This window comes from Pan paniscus, chromosome 7, assembly GCF_029289425.2.
Source record: "Pan paniscus chromosome 7, NHGRI_mPanPan1-v2.0_pri, whole genome shotgun sequence".
In the NCBI taxonomy this organism is placed as follows: Eukaryota; Metazoa; Chordata; class Mammalia; order Primates; family Hominidae; genus Pan; species Pan paniscus.
In genome coordinates, this window is record NC_073256.2 from 27,156,363 (window position 1) to 27,178,139 (window position 21,777).

Genomic DNA, 21,777 nt, shown 5'->3' on the forward strand with positions numbered 1-21,777 from the left:
CTCCTCCCAGCTCGCCGCCCAGCCTCCAGCATGGCACTGCTGGCCCCTGCCTGGCGGAGCTGGTGAGCCAGAGCCCCCTACACTGTGTGCCCCAGCTATGCACCTGAGATGGGGCATTCAAGGGCATAGAACAAAAAACACCACGCATTCTCTTATAGCACAACCTTCCCCAATAATGTTGTTTTCTACAAAAACAACAAGAGGATATTCTGGGGCAAATGCACAATTTTGCATATCTTTTAAGTGAATACAAGATCTCAAAGAAATGCACTACAGCCAACCAGTTGCTTCCAGTGTGTCCCCTGACAATAGCTCCTCTGCTGTGTGGTTGCTCGGGCAGGGAACCTAGAGAAACACAGTTATGTGGTCCATGTATCCAGGCTCTGTGGGCTATAACTCTGATGGAGTTGACCAACAGGGTTTCCTGTTTAACATGATGGGTGGACAGTGGCTGCATTTCCATTCTTCCTATGGCTGGCTGGGTGGAGGACACACCCACTCTCTGAAGCAATTTCCCCTGTCCCCTCCCATGAAGCTACCACTAGAACTTTGAAAGGTGAGAATGAGGATGGTGGGGGCCCAGGGTATCCAGATGGAGCCTGCATTGACCAGGAAGTAGGGTCTTTAGGAAATACGGCACTGGCCGATGGGCCCAGAACAAATGACATACTCAAACAGCCTGGCCGTCACTCTAGGCCAGAAAAGAAAAGGGAGGGAGTGACTATTGGAATCCAAAAAGAGAGCTTTAGTTATAGGCAAGGGCTGAGGGACAGGGAATGTGACTACCCATAGTCCGTGGCCATGGCCAGGCCACAGCCAGTCAGAAGATGAGGACCTCCCCACCCTCAGACCTCCTGCCCCTAGTTGGCTGAAGTCAACCAGAAGCCAGAGATCAAGGCAACCACGGCCCGTGGGCAGGGTGAGACAGGTGGACAGTGGACACATTCTCGTACCTGCAACAGGGGCTGAGTTGAGAACTGGATCCGGCGAGGCTCCCCAGCCCTGCTCATCGGCCTTCCCCTTTCCTTCCAGGAGTTGGAGAGCCTCGTCTGCCAGGCAGTCCACACCCAGATGGAGCTCCTGCAGGAGCTGCTGCAGCGCCAGATCCAGAACACATTCGCCATCTTGGACCTGAAGCTTCAGAAGAAGACTCTGAACCTCAACGCCCCCACCCCTATCCCGACCCCCATCACCAGCCACGCAGGCCAGGAGGAAGCCCTGAAGCCCCAAAGAGCGAGCAAAGGAAAGAAAACGAAGGCAAGGAAGTAGAAGGTCCCGACTGCCACATGAGACTGACTGGGGACCAGCCACCCATAGCCATGAGCCTTGCGGCACGGTGAGCTCAGCACCCACAGAGAGACTTCTCGTGATTAAAAGAAACAAACCCATGCCATCATCTTGTCTCTGTCTTGGAAACCACCTGCTACCACCTAAAATCCAATCCAAATTATTTCCTCTGAGTGACAAGAGATGGCTGTGGACCTCCGCTAAGCACAGAGCTTTGCTCTGGGGGTACTTTTCACATGCTGACAAGCCTGAGCTCCGCTGAAGATGGAGCCACCCATGGGGGCAAGCCAGTAAGAGTGAGGGTGCCCCACACACCAGCAAAGCCCTCTGCGGAATCCCATGCCATGTAAGGAGAATCTATCCTAGGATTCTTCCTCCTGACATTTCCACCACAGGCTTCATTGCATGCAGTCCAGCCCGCAGGTCTCCCACAAGAGGGCCCAGAGCCATGTGCCCTCTAGAAAACTCTTCCTCCCAGGAGCATCTGCACTGTCTGGACTCAGGCAGGGGGCAGGTGCTGTCCCAGAGGTCGGAGACCTGGCCTGGAGCCCGCTTTGCCGTGGATCTGCTGTGTGATGCTGCCTGTGTCCCTTTCATCTCTGGGCCCCAGCTCTATCTTGTCAAGTAGAGGTGCTGTGGGATGGTGTCTCTGGTCCCTCTCTCACTAAGACGTCCTAGGAGAAAGACAAGGTGAGGTTTGCTATTCCCATGTGTCAAGGGTTTCAAGGTTCAAGGTGGAAAATAACCTACTCGAAGTCACACAGCAGAGAGCAGAAGCCTCCTGCTTCCGTGCTGTTTCCCAGGGGTGTCATGCCTCTCATGCAAACAGTGGCACACGTCCTGGAGCTGTTGGTTTGACAGGTGACTGTGGCTCTCAAAATCAGAACAGTGAGGGGGTCACCATGTACTGCCTCTTCCCAAGCCCGAGACTGCCCCTGCCCTGCTCTGCCACCTGCCTGCTGCACCCCTTGTGCCCAATAAGGCAGGCTCATGTCATTAGCTCATCCCGCCTATCTCTCCTTTGCCACCTACTTTCTAGTTTGTGCCACCTGAGGTGTGCCTGGTGTCTGTGTTTCCAGGCAGAGTCAGCTGCCTTAGGGGGCTGGGGGTACTTAGCGAGGGTGCCCTGCAGAAGGAGCAGAGCAGCCCTCTGCAGCCCTGGCAGAGAAGTCCAGGACACAGGAGCCCCCAGTAGGTGAGGCAGCCTTGCTGGGAGCTGCACCTGAGACTCTCCTCCCATCTCACCCTGATGCCATGGCCAGGTGTGTTGATCCCCAAGAAACTTGATGTACTGCCTAATACCTCTTGGGACAGAGGAAGGAGGTTCTGGGAGTTTCTTAAATTTTTTATTTCTTCCTTCCTCTTTCATTCCATAAACACATTTGAACAACTATATCTACTGTATGGATGAAACCATTATGGTCCTGAGGGAAGTGTGAGAGCTGCCATCGGATTCTGTCTAGGGCCTCACCAGGGTCCCAGAAACCCTCACAGCCAGCGTGGATGGGTGTACTCACATGTGCGTGTGGGAGCCGGTAGAGGGGCAAGTGGGTACAGCTTCTACCCAAGCCATGTGCCAGAGACCCACTCCTGGCTGACTTCCACATGACTTCCATGACTATTTGGTGGCATTTGTTCAAGGATAAGCAGAGGAGGCCTGGGGGCCTGGCATCATCTGAGGGACAAGGTTGGAGGAGAGGACAGGCCCAGCTGTATCTCGAGGCCTTCCAAACCCACAAGTGAACGAAGTGGCCTTGGGAAGAATTGCATTTCAGGTGACGGAGTCCTGAGCCAGTGTGAGAAGCCGCCCTCCTCCCTCAGCCCCCACTGGCATCTGCAGGAGTCCCGGGTGTGGTGCATGATAGACATATATTTTCTGTGTAGCTGAGCTGTATTAATGAAGGGGTCAGGAGGAGTTGGGAGAGTCACAGGGTCAGAAATGTGGAGGGAAGCCACAGCAGCGAGTGGAAGAAAGGTCTCGGGCCTCGAGCCTCATCCTCCATGGAAGTCAAAACTGGGCTTTCTGTCTCAAGCTAAGAATAGCAAATGGGTGGTCCCACGGGAAAACTCCTCCTTCCCACCCACCTGAGGCAGCAGCAGGGAGCACCCTCTTACAGCAGACACACTGGCTAGACACCGAGACAACTGTGGGACTTCCCACCCATGCCCCCTACTCATGCAAGGCCTAAACTCTCACACCACCCAGAAGTGGAGACCCCCAAACTGAGAAACTGTCCTCAAATCCATCTGAAACTGGAATACCTGCTAGAGCCTGTGGATAAAGGGACCATACGTTCTGCATTGTCTGGGTCTGTCCTGGGTGACTCCTGTTATCCCAGTGTTGGGCCTGCTTTGGCGTGCACCCCAGCTTTGCATTGTTTAGTGGAGCTCACTGAAGACTTGCTCTAAAAGAAGCTGGGGGAGGTAGGTAGCTCCCCACCTGTGCTTCAGCTCCTGCCATGACTGCATCTTATGGTGTGGGACTCTCCTGGTGCGTAGGAACATGGGGTGTGCAGTGAGCAAGTTCTCACCTACACTTGAGGCTGCAACTGGAAGAGGCAGAGCGCTGACCTGCCTCTCCCTCCCAACACTCTCCTGACTCAGTGGAACCCTTCAAATACAGCACCCGGGCCATTCCTGAGGCACTGAAATGCAGGCAGACACAAGTAACTGAGGAGAGCCAGCTCTTCCTGTGATGGTAGTACTGAGAGAAGGACACGGCACCTCTGCTCCCACCAACTGCTCAGTGCCTCAGCCACTTGCACAACCGCAAGATGCATGAAGCCACCAGGCTCTGGGGTCAGTGGGAAAAGTGAGAGACAAGCCACGCACATAGGCAGTATGTCCAGGAGCTGGGAGGAAGAAGAGTTCACGGAGGGGAGTCCCCATGGCCTTGCTGCATTGACTTTGCCACTTACCACGTGCTACAAAGCTACAGCGATTTAGTTATCTTATTGTTTGCCACTGCGTTTTCATTTTTCAATAAACCCTTTTGGTAGCAATGAACTCAACAAAAAAGGAAAGTGCCTGAGTAATGAAAATGTAAATATATTAACTTTCTCTTTTTTAAGAAAGTTAATGACGAAACTGTAACATGCACAAAGTTGTTCTCTGCATCTACCATCTGCCAGGAACCACAGCAATGCCACCGACTACCAAGAAGTCTGCTCAAAAAGCGTCAGCAGCTACCCCAAAGGTTCATAGGAACTTTAAGAAGCCTATCCAGGCCAGGCGTGGTGGCTTGTGCCTGTAATCCTAGCACTTTGGGAGGCTGAGGCGGGTGGATCACCTGAGGTCAGGAGTTCGAGATCAACCTGGCCAACATGGCAAAACCCTGTCTCTACTAAAAATACAAAAATTAGCCAGGCTTGATGGAGCGTGCCTGTAGTCCCAGCTTCTCAGGAGGCTGAGGCAGGAGAATCACTTGAGGCCGGGAGGTGGAGGTTGCAGTGAGCCAAGATTGCACCATTGCACTCCAGTGCCTGGGTGACAGAGCAAGACACCACCTAAAAAAAAAAAAAAAAGTTAAGAAGAAGAAGCCTGTCCAGAATCTGGAATCCACAATTTAACATGCACAGGGGCAACTGAGCAGGTGGCAGTTTAAAATCGAGCTTGCTCTGTATTCTAAGTTTTCTTATATGCAAGCTGAAAATAAAGCAGTGGTCATTCACTGGATAGCATCTCAGTAGAATTTCACATAACATATGGTGAAACAATGCCAGTTTTAGCGTCACCAGATGCATCAATTGAAACATCAATCAATTCCAATAATGGTTCACTTTATTCATCCAATTCTGGCAAAGTAAAGCTTTTGAGAATTCATTCTGGTGCAGATGAAACACCTCTCGCTACTGCAAATACTATTTGAACTTCACTTAAAACGTTCAACATTAAAAAGTACTCATTTTTAAGATGATTACACAAATATAAATGTTTGTAGATCTTAGCACCTTTGTCAAAGCAATGGTCTCACTAGTGTTTATAAACAACAGAACCTAAGGCACAGAAATGTATTTAGAATTGGCTCTTGGGCATACATTAAGTCATAACTGCACCCAGAGTATCAGAAACTGGAAGTGAGGATGGAGAGGGATGGAGAAGGCGCTGGGCGACCTGAAAGGGCAGAGTCAGGCTCCTTCTGTCAAGACACTGAGGCTCACAGACAGTTGATGTTCATTTCACCAACATTAATTGACCAGTTATCTGTACGAGAGGCTGTCAGGCACGGAGGACCTGGCGGTAAACAAGCCAGACAAGGTCCTCGCTTTTGAGGAGCTCACGTTTTAATGCAGGACGCTAACAAGCAATTGAACATAAGCAGTACTTGGGAACAGGGATGGGTGCTGTGAAGTCCAGAAGCAGGTATCTAACTCAAGTAACTCTGGAGTGTCAGAAACCTCACTGTCAACGCTATTCCACAGACATGTAGAAAGTGCCTACTGCATGTCAGATACTGGGATGGGTCACATATGTAAGGACACAGAAAAGACACATCAGTGCCCTAAAGGAGTAGGGGCAGCCTGGTGTTTCTGATGCGGGCTCCCGGCCACAGTGCGTCCCCTGGCCACAGGGTGAGCCTTCCCCCAAGTGGACCAATCATCGTGCTCCACTGCCCTGGGCCACAGTGATTGGAGCAGACATGGGCACATGGCCCAAAATGGACCAATCAAAGTATCCCATCCTCAACCCACCCACCACACCCCCAGCCAGGATGAGTGATTCTGGGGGGTTTCTTTGTACAGCTGCTGGGGTTCTCTTCCTTTTGGTTGTGAAGCTCTAAGGAGTGCAGGAGGCCAGAGCAGCCTGTAGCTGCGATACCAGCATTGAGAGAAAGAAGCCAACAGGCAAAGGGAAGCAAAAGAGAGGAGAGATTGATTGAGAGATTGCTTCCTTAATCCAGTAGCCCTGGAGGCAGCTCCACCCGTCTTCCAGCGTTTGGTTGTGGGAGCCGATGCGCACATACCCAGTATTTGACTGAGGTCAGTGAGACAGGCAGGGCAGAGAATGCTTCAACCATGACAGACAAGGAAACTGAGGCTCAGACAGGTGGAAGGATTGCTCAAGGTCACTTGACTAATAGTGGGAGAACCCCAGACAGAAGCACATCTTTTACCCCCAGATGAGGGCTCTTGCCCCATCCACTGCCTCCAAGGACACAGGCCCTGGGCAAGTCCGTCACCCTGCCCACCTGTGTAATGGCCCCTGGGTACGAGCTACCCTTTTGTTCTGGACTCCGAGGGAGACCACAGTGTCCACTCTTGGATGGAAAGCTATTCCGGACTCAGAAGCAGAACTTCTCTGAGAACTTGCACACGAAAAGTCAAATGAGGAATTTGAGCAAAACAAAACAGAAGTTAACCATCCTTATAGTGCCCTCTTCAGAAAGTGCCTGCCCCAACAGCAGTGTCCTCTGACTTGGCTCAGGAGGGCATCGGCCTTACTAAAATGCACTGAGTCCGACTCTCACCCATGAACATTTTATCATCCGCGTGCCTCATGGTGTTGCTTAAGATGTGTCCCCCAGAGAACTCAGAGGGCTTTCTGGCGCTTCCTGTTAAGCGCTTTTCTACCTACTCAAAAGGCTGAGAGAACACAGGTTTTTCCCAGGGCCCAGATTTTTGAAATGAGAACCAAGGTAACCCTGTGTCCTTCCTGCTTAATATTCTAGGAACATGGCTCCCAGCACCTGGGAACCGAAACAGGTTTCTAAACCTAATCCAAACCTCCAATACCATGAGGCTGTGTTATCCAGGCCCCATAATTTCAGAAGTGTTTCTCAGGAGGCTGGCCTTGCTGTGGGTTTCAGGTTTCCAGCAGAATCTGGAAATTCACCTCCCTTGACCCACAAAGTTGAGGAAGTGGCGCTGCCCAGGGCTTCTCAAGTCAGCCAGCCTGAGCGTATTTTTCCCGAGGACTCCAAATGCCTCAGATGTTGATGTGAATGGGTTTAGACTAGACAGGTAGACAAAGGCTTTGGAACTTTTCTACGAAAAGAACAGAGCTCTAGGTAAAAGTTGGCTGGCGCTGCCCAGGACTCTGCAGGAAGCACTAACCGGCCAGTGGCAACTGCCTCCAGGACAGTACCAGCCAGGCGTCATGGGTGTCCTGGGGATACTCACATTCAGACTCTGAACGTGGTGGTGGGAACTCACTGCCCAGAAGGAACCCCTGCCTTCAGACTCAGCCAGTTATAGCCAGGTGGCTTCATGTGCAGAGCAGAAACCTGAGTCTGCAAGCTCTTCAAAGGTCCCTGTCACCCCCAACCCCTCTGTGAGTCACCTCCTACCTTCTTGGCCTCACCTCTGATTCCAGCCAAGGTCAGAGAAAACTGTTCCACATAGGTTCCTCCCACTGCATATGGCCAGCACTCATCTGAGGTCTATGCCAAATGTCTGCTGCTTCCTCTCCTGTGACTTCTTTGATGTCATAGCATGGGGCACCATCAGGAGCCAACATGGCGTCTTCTCCTGCACATCCTGGGGGTGCAGGGAGCTTAGCATTCCATAGAATGACCCAGCCAATGGGAGGTGGGAGCCCGTGACCAACTGCTCCTCCCTTTCTCCCTCAGGGGGACATTTTTTTTTTTTTTAATACAAGGTGTTGCTCTATTGCCCAGGCTGGAGTGCACTGGCACGAGATCACAGCTCACTGCAGCCTCGACCTCCCAGGACTTAAGCTATCCTCCCAGCTCAGCCTCCCAAGTAGCTGGGACTACAGCCTTGATTTTCCTCCAAATGTGCCTCTCCATGTGGCTGCTTGGGCTTCCTTACAACATGGCAGTTGGGTTCTAAGAAGGAGGAAACAAAAGCTGACAGTTCTCTGAAAAGGGGAACTGTGTCTGAAGGTAGGGGTTCCTTCTGGACAGTGAGTTCCCACCTCCCAGCTAATTTTTTGCATTTTTTTTTGTAAATACAGGGTCTCACTTTGTTGCCCAGGCTGGTCTCAAGTTCCTGGGCTCAAGTGATCCTCCTGCCTCAGCCTTCTAGAGTGCTGGGATTACAAGTGTGAGCTACCACACCCCACTAGGGGGACAATTCTGAGCTATAGCTCTATGTTCCTCAAAAGGTCCCAGAGAGACCAAGTCCCAGTCAATCACAGTGGTGGACCACTCAGGGATACTACACCTTATATTAGCTTTTCCTTCTTCTCTGTCTTTCTGTCTTTGGTCCTCATTCCTGCTACTGCTGGATCACTTCCCAAAGAAACTCTACACTATAAGTAAACCTGTGTCTTGGGTTCTGTTTTTGAGGAGGAACCTAGGCTAAGACACGGGACTTCATCTTTGTGTTCCCATATGCCAGCATGAGCTCTGTCTGTGTTAGTTACTTATTGCTGCATACCAAACTGTCCTAGAACTGGGTGGTTTAAAACAACAATCACAGTCAGACATGGTGGCTCATTCCTGCAATCCCAGCACTTTGGGAGGCCAAGGCAGGGGGAACACCTGAGGTCAGGAGTTTGAGACCAGCCTGGTCAACATGATGAAACCCTGTCTCTACTAAAAATATAAGAATTTGCTGGGCGCGGTGGTATGTGCCTGTAATCCCAGCTACTCAGGAGCCTGAGGCAGGAGAATCACTTGAACCCAGGAGGCAGAGGTTGCAGTGAGCAAGATGGTGCTACTGCACTCCAGCCTGGGCAGCAAGAGTGAAACTCCTTCTCAAAAAATAATAATAATAAATAAAACAACAATCACAATTTTGCAATTTGGGCAGGGTTCATGTGAACAGCTCATTTCTGCTCTACATGCCATCGGCTAGGGCAGCCCAAAGGGGGATGAAAGACCCACTTCCAAGATAGTTGGCCTCTGTGGTGGCAAGTTGATGCTGGTTGTTGACAGAGACTGTTGATGGGGAGCCTTGATTCCCTCCCACATGGGCCTCTCCATGTGGCTGCCTGGGGCTTCCTCACAACATGGCAGCTGGGTTCTAAGAAGGAGGAAACGGAAGCTGACAGTTTCCTGAAAAGGGTCAGAACAGGCAGAGCATCAATTCAAAGCAGTTTAAGGCCTGGCCCAGAGGAAAGAGAGTAGGAAAATAAGACACACCTCTCAGCTCAGGGAGTGACAAGCCATTTTCAGCCATTCTTAACCTGCCACACTGGCACAGAACACTACATTAATGAAGACTTGAATAAACAACTAAGTAGAGAAATCAATTAATTAATGCAGCCAGCCATTACTCAACGGTAACCTTCCCTCAACCCACATAGTCACTACTACTCTCCCTGAAATTTTAGAATAAAATATTAATTTGATAACTTATTTGAGACTAGAAGGTTTTGTGACCTCGGGGTCCTAAAATATTAGAGCTTTGGAATCCTAGGGGTAACCCACCTCAGCCACCTCTGAATGAGGAAAAGGAAAACGGGAAGAAGGGGATTTGTCCAAAGTCACTGTCTTGGTTATTGGCAGTGCAGATTGCAACACAGGGTCTGGATTCCCACCCAGGTCCCCCATGTCACACCTCAATGCAAGCTTAAGGGATGTGAAGACTGAGGCCTTTCCCATAGGAAACTCCACCTCCTGGGTTCCTTGTGAATCTTCATCCCCCAAAATGCCACACTCCAAACTGTTGTAAGCAGTTTTTGAAAACTTTTCAGAAACTGGGCACAGAAGGGACCCTATAAACAGGTTGAGGCTGTCAACGTGGAAAAGGAGCTCAGACTCGGGTCCAAAAATGCTGCTGGGTGGCACTGCCCACTTCATGCAGGCCAAAGGCTGGCCTGCTTTGGTGCCAGTCATGGGCCAGTCGACCACACTGACCCGGCCAATCACACTGATCCAGTCAATCACACTGACCCAGTCAACCACACTGACCTGGTCGATCACACTAATCCAGTCGATCACACTGATCTAGTAAATCACACTGACCTGGTCAATCATATTGATCCAGGTCATCACACTGACCCAGTCAAGCACACTCATTCAGTCAAACACACTGACCTGGTCAATCACACTCATGCAGTCAAACACACTGACCCAGTCAATCACACTGATCCAGTCGATCACACTGACCCAGTGAATCACACTAACAGTCAAACACATTGACCCGGTCGATCTTACTGATGCAGTTGATCACACTGATCTGGTCAGTTGCACTGATCCAGTCATTCACACTGATCCAGTCAATCACATTGATCTAGTCAATCACACTGACCCAGTCAATCATACTGATCTAGTCGATTACACTGGCCCAGTTGATCACACTGGCCCCATCATTCACACTGATCCAGTCGATCACACAGACCTGGTCAATCACACAGATCCAGTTGATCACATGGATCCAGTTGATTGTGCTCTTCCAGTTGATCATGCAGACCCAGTTGATCACACTGACTTTGTCATTCACACTAATCCAGTCGATCATGCAGACCTGGTCAATCACACAGTTCCATTCGATCACACTGACTTTGTCATTCACACTAATCCAGTCGATCATGCAGACCTGGTCAATCACACAGTTCCATTCGATCACACTGACCCGGTTGATCACACTGATCTAGTTGATCATGCAGACCCATTCGATCACACTGATCCAGTCGATCACACTGACTTTGTCATTCACACTAATCCAGTCGATCATGCAGACCTGGTCAATCACACAGTTCCATTCGATCACACTGACCCGGTTGATCACACTGATCTAGTTGATCACACTGACCTGGTCATTCACACTGATCCAGTTATTTTCAATGGTCCAGCCCTTCACAGTGACCCAGTTGGTCACATTGGCTGTCAAATTGATAGCGGGCAGCTTCCACATTTCATGAGCATTTGTGGAAGCCCTGGAATGCGTGAGGCACAGAGGAGGATACAAAATAATATAATGAAAGCAGTCTCTCTCTTGATATTCAGTATCTACCATGGGTCAGGCATTTCATTTCATTATCCTCATTTTATGCATAAGAACTGGGTAATTTCTGTTGTTCCCTAGCTACTAAGTAACTGGTTGGAGTTTACCCCAGGCCCGGCAGACCTAACCATCCACTCCTTTCCCTAAATCACCCTGCACACTGATCAACGTTCTACTCTTCTAGGAGTTTGATCAAGTCCAGAGGCCAAAATATCCCACACTCAATCCATAAGGAGACCATTCCCCGCAACACAGAGGCAGAACCCCATCACAGAAGAGTCAGGACTTGGGGACAGGAGGCCTGGGAGGGAGGCTGGGCAGGGCCAACCCTGAATTAAGCAGAGGCTGACTGCAGAAGGAGACTGGAAGGTAGTTAAAGGCAGTGGTCAGAGACACATTGCCTGGGGGAGACAGGGGGAGCCATGGGTTCCAGAATTTCTGTGTAAGGGGGCAATTGGGGAGCTTCTGTGCACCAAGTTCAAAATCGGAACTCAGAGACCTTTCTCAAAGCTGCCTTTGCACAGCGCGCCCTACTGTCTTTTCACCACGTGCTTACCAAGGTGCCACATGCCCTCTACCAAGCCTGTCTTGGTGCCAACAATCATTAATGGGGGAATGCGGCCAAGGGCCCTGAATGTGAGGCTGAGACTCCGAGCTCTGGTCCTGTTGGTAGGAAGCCTCTGAGATTCCAAGATGGGCAATGACAGGACAAAGCAGGAGGAAAAGCGCCCATTTATGGAGCAAGCACTTGCTTTGAGTCATTTGACCACAGTGTGAAAGTCATTGCACCTCTCCACTGGGTGAGGGGGTCTCAGGATCCCAATTCCTCCAAATGAGGAAGCCGGGGCTCAGGGGAATGCAGTGACTCATGTGGGCCTCAGCTAGCAGGTGGAGGAGCTGCGCACTGGGCCTAGGTCGCTCCCCTTTGAACCACACTTCCCTTCCCCTCAGCAGTGAGCTGGATGGGGCTCCACCTTGGGGCATAGGAACCAGGAAGACCACATCCTGCAGGGCCACAATCCAGCTGGACAGGAGAGACACACTTAGGAAAATGCCCACCACAAGCCTCCTGTGCAGTTTCTAGCAAAGGGAGGCATCTCCAGGCCAGGGGCACCCCGGGGCCCTTGCCCCTCCTCCCCAGGAAGACAGGTTTCCGCCCTGAGCAAGACGGCACACGTCAGAGGCTGAGGCCAACCCGGGGCCAGTTCCCAGCACTCGGGGTAGCTGGGGCCAAGCTGCTGACTCACCCTGTAACCCTCAGACAAGTCACTTCCCTCCTGGGTACCCAGCATGGAATTGAAAGTGGGCATCCCTATGTCCCAGGCTGCCAGAGAGGCCTTTCCAACCAGGGCTGACTGGCTGGGTGGGGAGGGGATCGGATGATTGTGGGCAGAATGGGAAACATGTTCTTTGGAAACGGATATTCAGTGGAACAACAGAGCTTAACATTTAGAAAGTGAGAACACAGTGGCTCAAGCCTGTAATCCCAGTACTTTGGGAGGCTGCTTGAGCCCAGGAGTTCAAGACCTGGGCCTGAGCAACATAGCAAGATTCCGTCTCTACAAAAAATTAAAAAATTACCCAGGCATGGTGGCACACACCTGTAGTCCCAGCTACTCAAGAGGCTGAGGTAGAAAGATCACTTGAGCCTGGGAGGTCGAGGCTGCAGTGAGCCAAGATGGTGCCACTGCACTCCAGCCTGGGTGACAGAGCGAGACCTTCTGTATTGGTCAGGGTTCTCCCTCTCTCCTCTCTCTCTCTTTCTCTTTCTCTCTCTCTCTATATATATGAGTTTATTAAGTATTAACTCACACAATCACAAGGTCCCCAACAGGCTGTCTGCAGGCTGAGGAGTAAGGAGAGCCAGTCCGAGTCCCAAAACTGAAGAACTTGGAGTCCGATGTTTGAGGGCAGGAAGCATCCAGCACAGGAGAAAGATGAAGGCTGGGAGGCTAGGCCCATCTCTCCTTTTCACGTTTCTCTGCCTGCTTTATATGTGCTGGCAGCTGATTAGATGGTGCCCACCAGATTAAGGATGGATCTGCCTTCCCCAGCCCACTGACTCAAATGTTCATCTCCTTTGGCAACACCCTCACAGACACACCCAGGAACAATACTTTGTATCGTTCAATCCAATCAAGTTGACACTCAGTATTAACCATCACACCCTCTCACCTCAAAAAAAAAAAAAAAAGCAAGTAAGTTTCCATAACAATGCAAACCCAACATTCTAGAAGAAACTTATTTACATGAGCACACACATCTGGAAAAAAAAAATCTAGAAGCAGTACAACAAGATACTGACAAAAGATGCCTTTGCACGGTGAGACGATAGGGGAATCTCCCGCCGCACGCTTTCTCTTAGTTGTGTCTCTGTACTTCCAAGTCTCCTACGTGTACCTACATGACATGTTTAAAATAAAAGGTTTGTAATTGGGCTTGGAAGAATAACTGACCGAAGGGCCACTTTACTTCCAGAGAGAACTTAGCACCCTTATTACTATAGAGTGAGCAGCCTACTCCTTACTGAGATAAATCCTAACATGAATCACCAGTGTCAGCCCCACCAGGATCTGTCCCAATGGGGTCAACAGGAGAGCCAGATTTTGTGAAGTGTGTGTGTGTCCATATGTGTCACATATTTTCTTCCTAATTACACACTTTGGTGAGGACAGTGTTACAAATAGCATTCCTGACTGATGGAAAGGGTGGGGTACGGACACAGCCCAGGAAGTGGCAGGGATCCAGTGAAGAATTAAACTTTTCCAGGGTTCATCGAGAGCCGATTGTATTAGGAATTAACATCTCACCCTCGGCCCTCTCCTAAGCCATTCCTGTTGCTTCTATCACCGTAATCCGAAACCTCTTGGCCAAAAGCAGGACCAATTTACAGACAGAAAAATTGAGCCACAGAGAAATGAAACAAATGGTCTAAGATCACAGGCTGAGCAGAGGGTGGACCAGTCAGTGTTTGCACCCTGGGTAGCTATTCAACCCTCCAACAAGCATTGATTGGACACCTACTATGTGCCTGGCATGAAGCAGGCCCCATGGCGTGAAAGATATATAAAATGCCTTTCCCAGATAAATACATTTCCAGACTAGTGGGAGGAGACAGACTTAAAAACAGAGCTTGCATCATGACACTGTGAGAGCTATGTGAGAGGCTTGTGAGAATGTACAGAAAATGGGCCTGCAAACTACATGGCTGGGGACTGGGCGTGGGTAGGCTTGAGTGGGTGGAAGGCTGTTGCAAAGGCTCTTTGAGAGGGGGAACACTGTGCTGGGTCCTGAGACCGGAGCAGGAACCCACGGAGAAAAGGTGTGGGGAAAGGTATTCCAGAGGGAACAGCTTATGCAAAAGCACTGGGGTATGAGGCAACATATCCTATTTGGAAATTGGCCATGCCTGGAACACACAGTGTGTCATCGGGACTGCATAAGGTGACGAGGGCCAGGTAAGTTGGGACTGGATTATAAAAGGCCTTGAATGTCCCCCTGTGACGTTTAAGCTTTATCTTATTGGCAGAATTGGACAGATAAAACTTTTTAAGTAAAAAGGAAACGTCGTTAGATCTTCTGGAAGCATCGTCTCTCTAGCCGGATGGGACAGGGGAGACTCAGGGTCATAGCCAGTGAGTGATGGGGTGACAGTCTGGGGCGGACAGTCATGTTAGGATTCAAAGCATGGAATTTGGGAGTCCATGGGGCACTGAGCCCCTGCCTCCCACAGGAGACCAGCAGCAGCCTCACACCAGGCCCAGCCTGGCAGGGAGGGCGCTCCTGAGTGCCAGGGTTACATGAGGATCCACAAGGTTGGGCTCAGATGACAGCAGCCTCTTGCCCCATCCTGTCCAGTCCAACACCCAGGGTGGAGGGGTGGAGGGGTGGAGGGGTGGAGGGATCGGGTGATGTGGGCAAGGCAGGGCAGAGTTCCCAGGAGGCGGGGCCAGGGCCGGTTATGCATGGGAACAAGGCCAGGCCAGGTGTCTGGGGGCCCCTTGCCATGGCCTGGTGACAGAAGGTGTGGCAGCAGCCCAGGGCAGCTGAGGCAGGATGGAGATGGTGTCGTGGGAGGTGTTCCCTGCCTGGATGCAGTAACTGTGACTCCAGCCCAGCCATGCACAGCACCTGAGGCTCACCCTGCGACGGCTGTGTGCAGTGGGACCTCCACCCAGGTCACTCCCCCGCTGCCACCTCCCTAGAGACCACCCCATGCCAAGGCCAGGGTCAGAGAGGAGGGGACCCTCCCCTTTTCCTTTCTCCCTTTTCACAGACTCAGAGAACCAGGAATATTCCAGCTCTTGGAAACTGTCGAGTCCTGCCTTTTAATTTACTGAGCCCCAGAGAGGGGAAGCAACTTGCCCAAGGTCACACAGTGGAAAGCCCCACAGAGCATTAGATGAAAAGGCCTAAATAGACCCCAACCTTCCTTCACCCGCCCCTCCATGCTCGGGAGACACAGGCAGCAGGGGCAGCCCAGTGCCAGACGCCTGGGTGTAGATGGTCTCACTGCACAGAGAACTCCCCACCTGCCTCTGGGCCACCCACCAGCTGTTTCAGGACCCCAGGCTTAGCCGCGGATGGGGGAGGCTCACGTCCAGGAGCAGCCCGAGTGATGGCCGCCCCTCCTGGGCCTGAACCGGGGCAGGAGAGTTGGGGAGGCTAGGGGAGCTGGGGGCCAGGCTCCCACTCCCCAGCCGTGTGTGCTGCTCCATCGGTGGAGACCCGGCCCACCCAGCTGTGTGGCCTCCCTCGGCCCTTCACCTGGCCTTAGCATCAGGTTTGCCACCTGTGAAAGGACAGAAGCATGTCTGCGTCAGGATTGCCGGGAGGGTGGCATGAAATCCTGAAGTGACGCTGCACCTTGCAGATTCGAACGGCTGAGCTGCCGCCTGTTCTCCAACGTGCCTGTGCAGTCAGCTCTCGGGGACACGCGTGCCAGTGTTGTCCCCAAGGTGAGCATAGGTTCATCTTTTCTGGCCAGTAAACACCCCCTTCATGAAACTTTTGTTACCAACAGCCAGCTCCCTGAGGAAGGTGGGAGTGCCTGTGTCAGTGGGGCTTGGGAGGCAGGTCTGTAGGGAAGGTGGAGCCCACCTACAGGTTGAGGGGAGTCCCTTGGGCCCAGGGCCCATCGGAGGCTGTGCTGCGGCAGGAGGCTTGTCTGAGAGCTGGCGCAGGCCTGGGGAAGCTCACATCTGCGACTGTGCCTCTGAGCAGGCTTCTAGTCTCCCAGGACCTCGGTCCTTATTTCACAGCTAGGGCACTTGGCAGATGCTGCAGGCATCTCTCCCGGACACAGGCCTCCTGACCACCTCCTCTCTTGTCCCTCCATCTTGTGCACCTCCCATTCCCAAGCTGGAGCCACACATCCCAATCCCCCAGGGCAGGAGACTGGCCCTAGAGGGGCAGGACAGAGAGTGGAAAAACCAGAGGGTCAGCCCAAGATGACACTGAAAAGGGGGAGTTCTCCCTCCAGCCGCCGCCCTCTTCCTCAGCGGGAATCGGGACTCTGGGCTGCCCTTGGGAGTGGCCAGCACCCCTCGTCATTCCTGATGCTTCTGGGAGGGAGGGAGACCCTCAGCTCCCATGTGGCTCAGCCCTTCCAGTAACAGACGGGCAGTGAGGCTCAGGGAGGGGTGGGAACTCATCCAGGCCACACAGCTCAGGGCAGAGCCGGGGTGGCGTTGGGGTCCTGGGATGCCAGCCCCTGCCTTTTCATTGTGCCAGCCTGCATCCAAATCCCACAGCCTCAGCTCAGAGGATGTCCTTCCAAGGTGGCCACAGGGACAGCAACTGACCAGGAGGAAAGAGGCTGGTCCATGGACTCTTCATGAATAAAGTGACCAATTTTCTAAGTCCAAATGCTAGGCAGGGGGTCTGATAAAGACAAATGATGTGCAGTCACTATCCTTGAAAATCGTTGACTTTGGAGCAAGAAGACCAAAGTCTTGGGGGGACCGGGGTGGTGGGGCCCTCATAGAGGCTGAGTGCTCCGAGGCAGGGACCTCTGGGCTGCTGGGCCCCCGCTGGCTTCCTGCGGCTGCTGGGACAGGGCGGGGAAGGAAGGCCGGCCGGAGCGAGCTAATCTGGAGAAGTGATTTTCCTCCTGGGCCAGCCCTTCCCTGGGCAGGGCTCTCAGCAGGCGCGAAGGTAGGGCGGCCAGGGCTCTGCAGGGAGGGGCCGGCTTATCAGGCAGGAAACACTGGGCTCCGGCCACATCCTCCTGCTCCTGGTCACAGCAGCTCCCATGGGCAGGAAAACACTCAGCAGCCACTGCTCCTCGGCCTTCTCTGGCCCCTCCTGTGAGCCTTCCTCCTCCTTGGAGACTGGAGTGCTGTGTGCTGGGTCTGCTGCCCCTAGCTCTGCCTGTCTCGCCAGGCGCCCTGGGCCACACGCCGCCTACTAGGGCCCTGCAGCCTGGTCACAGTATGGCAGAAACCCGACAGAAGGGCCTAGGGTGCTGGGGATGTCGGGGTGGTCTCCTTGGACCCATCTATGCCAGCCCGGGCTGTCGGAAGCCACCACCTGTTCCCTCCAACGGTGGGCCCGCAGGTGCACACTGGAACGCCCCCTCCTCCGGAGCCTGTTCTCAGCCTTGCTGTCCTGGGCCAGCACCCACGGAGACAAGCAGCATGAGAGCAAAGGCCTTGGGAAGACTCCTAAATACATGGAAGCCCTAAGCCTCAATATCCCCTCCCGCCTGCACTCCCGGCCCCTTCCCCACTTCACCCTACACCTCGGGAGCTGTGTTGCCAGCCCCTGCCCCCTGCTGAGACCCTGATGCAGCTGAGCCCTTCCAAAAGCTCGGCCTTGGGGGCTTCTCTCCGCAGCCCTGTGCTCCCTAACCCTGGCTCCGGGAGATCCCACCTCCCCAGCTCTCCCCCCACCACCCAAGCTCCCCCCACAATCCTTCACCGACTTCTCTCCGCTTCGTGCCCTGGGGAGGACACCATTCGCTCTCTGGGCCTCCACTTCCTCTTTCATCAAATCTGGGCTTGACAGTGACTCCCGCCAGCCTAAACAGTCAGTGATTTTATTTTTCAAGCTTACAGAGCTTGATTAAGGATTACAATCTTCTAATTTCAAGCCTCGGTTCTTTTTGGCACCAATGCAACTCTGCTGTTTACCTCAGGACGCCTCCGAATGGCCTGATGGGAGGACAGGATGGATCCCTTACAGTCTCCTGTCTCCTGCAGATCTTATGATATTTCATGCTTTCCGTGACTTTCACGGTGCCCTGAGCTGTGGGAGCCGATGCTGCTGTTTTTCAGGGAAAGGAATAAAGAAAAAGAAAGTTCTGTGGCTCCCAGGGATGGGGATGGAGGAGCTACGATGCCCTCTCGGGTTCTCTGATAGGATGGGAACACCAGCTACTGTGCTGAGACAGCAGAAACCCAGGGATGCCTCTGGCCACCCACCCACTTTGCACAACCTCTCAGGCCTGGAAGTCACAGCCTTACCTCGCAGGTGTCGACATCGGAACATCTAAAACCCAATGACCAGCCTCCCTGAGGACCCTGGAGGCTGCAGACCTTTCATTCATCAGAAGCCAGTGACTTTTCTGGGTGGAATATTGTCCACGTTTTATCGTCCCCCTCCAACTTTGTCCCAGAACCACGCCACCCCACAGCCACTCAGACAGATGGAGATGAGTAACCATAAGAAAGGACAGTGGCCAGGGATGGGGAACCAAACACCATTTGAGCCAGGAATGAGCATGAGCCTCTGAGAAACGACTACACGCTACACCTACATGCAGAACATTCCAGAAGCGCCCGCAGAGCACCCCCTCTCATCCCCTGCTGAAACCCCACTTTTCTCTCCCAGTCTTTGTATAATGAGCCTTATCTCCTCCCTCCCACCCCCACATCCACACGACACTCGGCCTCTAAGTAAGGGGAACGCACACCACAGAGGGGGTCTAGAGGAAACCGCAGGCCCTACCCGAGGCTCAAACACAGTCCCCAGGGGAAAGAAGGGTGACAGCCAGCCTGCAGGGACCAGGATTGCTCCAACCTCTGCAGATGACATCAGCAGACATGGACCTGGACTGCAGCAGGAGGGACTTAGGTGAGACGGAAGGAAGGACTTTTGGATGATGAAGCTTGTTAGACTAACTTATAGAAAGCAATTCCTCTTTCTTTTCAGGATTCTCCAGCCAAATAGAAGGCAAAGAGGACATCCTCACTAGAGGAAGGAGAATAGGCTAAAAAAGGACCCAAATGGTCTCTTTCAATCCCAGTTTTGCGCCCAAAGAAGGAAACTGACAGAGTTCTTCTATAGTCCACATTAAGTTTACTCAGGGGGTCCTCTCCCCTCATTTCTCCCTCATAATCCATACCATCTGACCATCGCTGAACACGTGGCTCTGGATTTTTCAAGCTAGTATCCGCCTCCAGGCCTAAAAATATCCAAATGGTCTCAAGAACTCCAAAATAGGCAATAGCCCTCCTATGCATTCACATACAGCTCTGCCATTTCTAAAACGCGTATGAATCCACTCATAACCTCCTTAGATGACAGAACCGGTCCAGGGATTTACCCAAGTCCCAATTAAAATCCAGTGATGGGTAAGGCCAGACCGTGCCCCCAAGTCCCGACTGTTTTCGGGCATCCTCCCCCTGTATCAGGAGCTCCGAGCAACCTGCGGATGCCGCCAGCAGCATGGGCGCATGCACCTGGGACACCTGGGAGGACCAATCCAGTTGCCTTGGTAACTCATAGAGCAATACTTTGCCCCATATAAGTGGTTGACGCTTAAACTCAGGATGAAAACCACTTTCACATGTCTTGGGCTGAGAGCAGTAGAAATGGGTCAGAAGCCAAGGAAGAGTGTGTCATTCACAGTGGTGTCTGGGGAAACGGACGTTCCCGATTTGCTATTGGAAGCCGTCAGGAAGCACAGGAGAAGGCAGAGGTGCCAGGACAAGTGACGCAACGGAGCCCAGTCAGATTGAAGGCAGTCTTATAAATAGTCTTCAGACTTTAATTCTTCCCGTTAAGAAAAAGTGAATTCATTCTGGGAATGGAAAGGAGTCATTTTTCCTTCGACGATCAATTGAGACTCTGGGAAACCAACAAACCATTTGAAGCAAAGCTTGCAAATATGCTCATGGGCTTAGACCCAGTGATTCCCTGCTGGGAATCCAGCTGTGGGTGCAAACCAATAGATGTTCACTGCGGTGCTGTTGATAATGGCAAAAAAGGAACAATTTAGTGATCTGATAGCAAAGGGATGGTCGAGTAAAATAAGGTCCCTGTATTCAGTCCGGTATTCTGCGTCATCAAAAATGATAAATATGAAGATGGATATGAATGTGGTAAAATTTCTACAACAGAATCTTGAACAGAGAAAGCTGAATGCAAGTGGCCTCTATAGCTACACAATGTTCACAGCATGTACAATTACGTGTGCATGGATGTGGGACTAGGGAATTCAGTGTACAAACATGAGTGTGTTGAAAAAAGGTCATGGAGTGGGTGGTTTTTCTTTCCGCCCCCCCCCCCACAGTTTTTTTATATTAATCTTTCAACTAGGAAGAGAACATCTTTTGCAGAAAAATGAAATTTAATGGCATAGAAAAAAGTTTATTTAATATTAATGGATAAAATGTCTATTACAAAAGACATGTATATATGCATTATATCTACATCAAAAAAAGAAAAAGGGGCTTGATAGATATATAACCAAAGTATTACCATTAGTGTCTCTAAGTTGTGGACAACAGATGACTTACTTTTTTCTTTATGATGCTATTTTTTTCCATACTTCTGACAAACATTATATGTCCCTTTTAAGAATTGAAATATCAGTGAATAAATGGATGGATGGACGAATGGATGGATGGAGAGTGGATGGATGGATAGATAATAGATGGGTGGGTGAGAAGGCAGGTAAGGTACGGGATGGATGAATGGAGGTGTGGCTGGGTAGGAGGATGTATGGCTGGCTGGCTGGATGTACGGATATATGAGTGGGTAGGTTGATGGATGAATAGAGAAGAAAGAAAGAGAGAAAGAAAGAAAAAGAAAGGAAGAGAGAGAGAAAGGAAGAAAGGAAGGAAGGAGGGAGAGAAAGAGGGAGGGAGGAAGGAAGAAAGGACAGAAAGAAAGGAAAAAAGAAAAAAGGAAAAGAAAAAAGAAAGAGAAAGAAAAAGAAAAAAGAGAAAGGAAAAGAGAAAAGAGAGAAAGGAAGAAATAAAGAAATAAAGAGAAAGAAAAAGGTAGGATGAATGGCTGAATGGCTGGCTGGATTGACGGATGGGTGTGTATGGATTAAGGAGTGTATGGAACGATAATTAAGGAAAGACAGAGAGAGAGATGGGGTGAATGGACGGATGGATAGATGATAGATATATAGACAGACAGCTAAGTAGATTCATATAGATGTCTCTCTCTTCTTCTCCTTCCTTCCTCCCTCCTTCCTCCCTCCCCGCACCCCCAACGCCCCCGCCCCCTGCCCCGCCATCCCTTCCAAATTCCTTTCACTGGGATGAAACCAGGAGCACAGTCTCCTCCAAAGGAAAGGCAGACAAGATGGATGACAGCAATCTTCTGCCCTCAGCCCTCTTCTGCTGCTCCACGCTGGGGCAGGAGAGGAGTGCTCTCCCTATGTCTCTGTGCCCATATC

The 21,777-nt window shown here is 51.5% G+C and overlaps 1 protein-coding gene across 1 annotated transcript in view; it reads left to right on the forward strand.

The window, feature by feature from the left end:
- Positions 1 to 4,795, forward strand: part of C7H8orf74 (chromosome 7 C8orf74 homolog) — a 31,661-nt gene extending 26,866 nt beyond the window's left edge. Inside the window, exon 4 of the mRNA XM_003805329.6 lies at positions 1,033 to 4,795. Within this exon, the coding sequence (XP_003805377.1) occupies positions 1,033 to 1,269 (237 nt within the window). The 3' untranslated portion in view covers positions 1,270 to 4,795. The remainder of the gene's footprint in view (positions 1 to 1,032) is intronic.
- Positions 4,796 to 21,777: the final 16,982 nt, after the last annotated feature.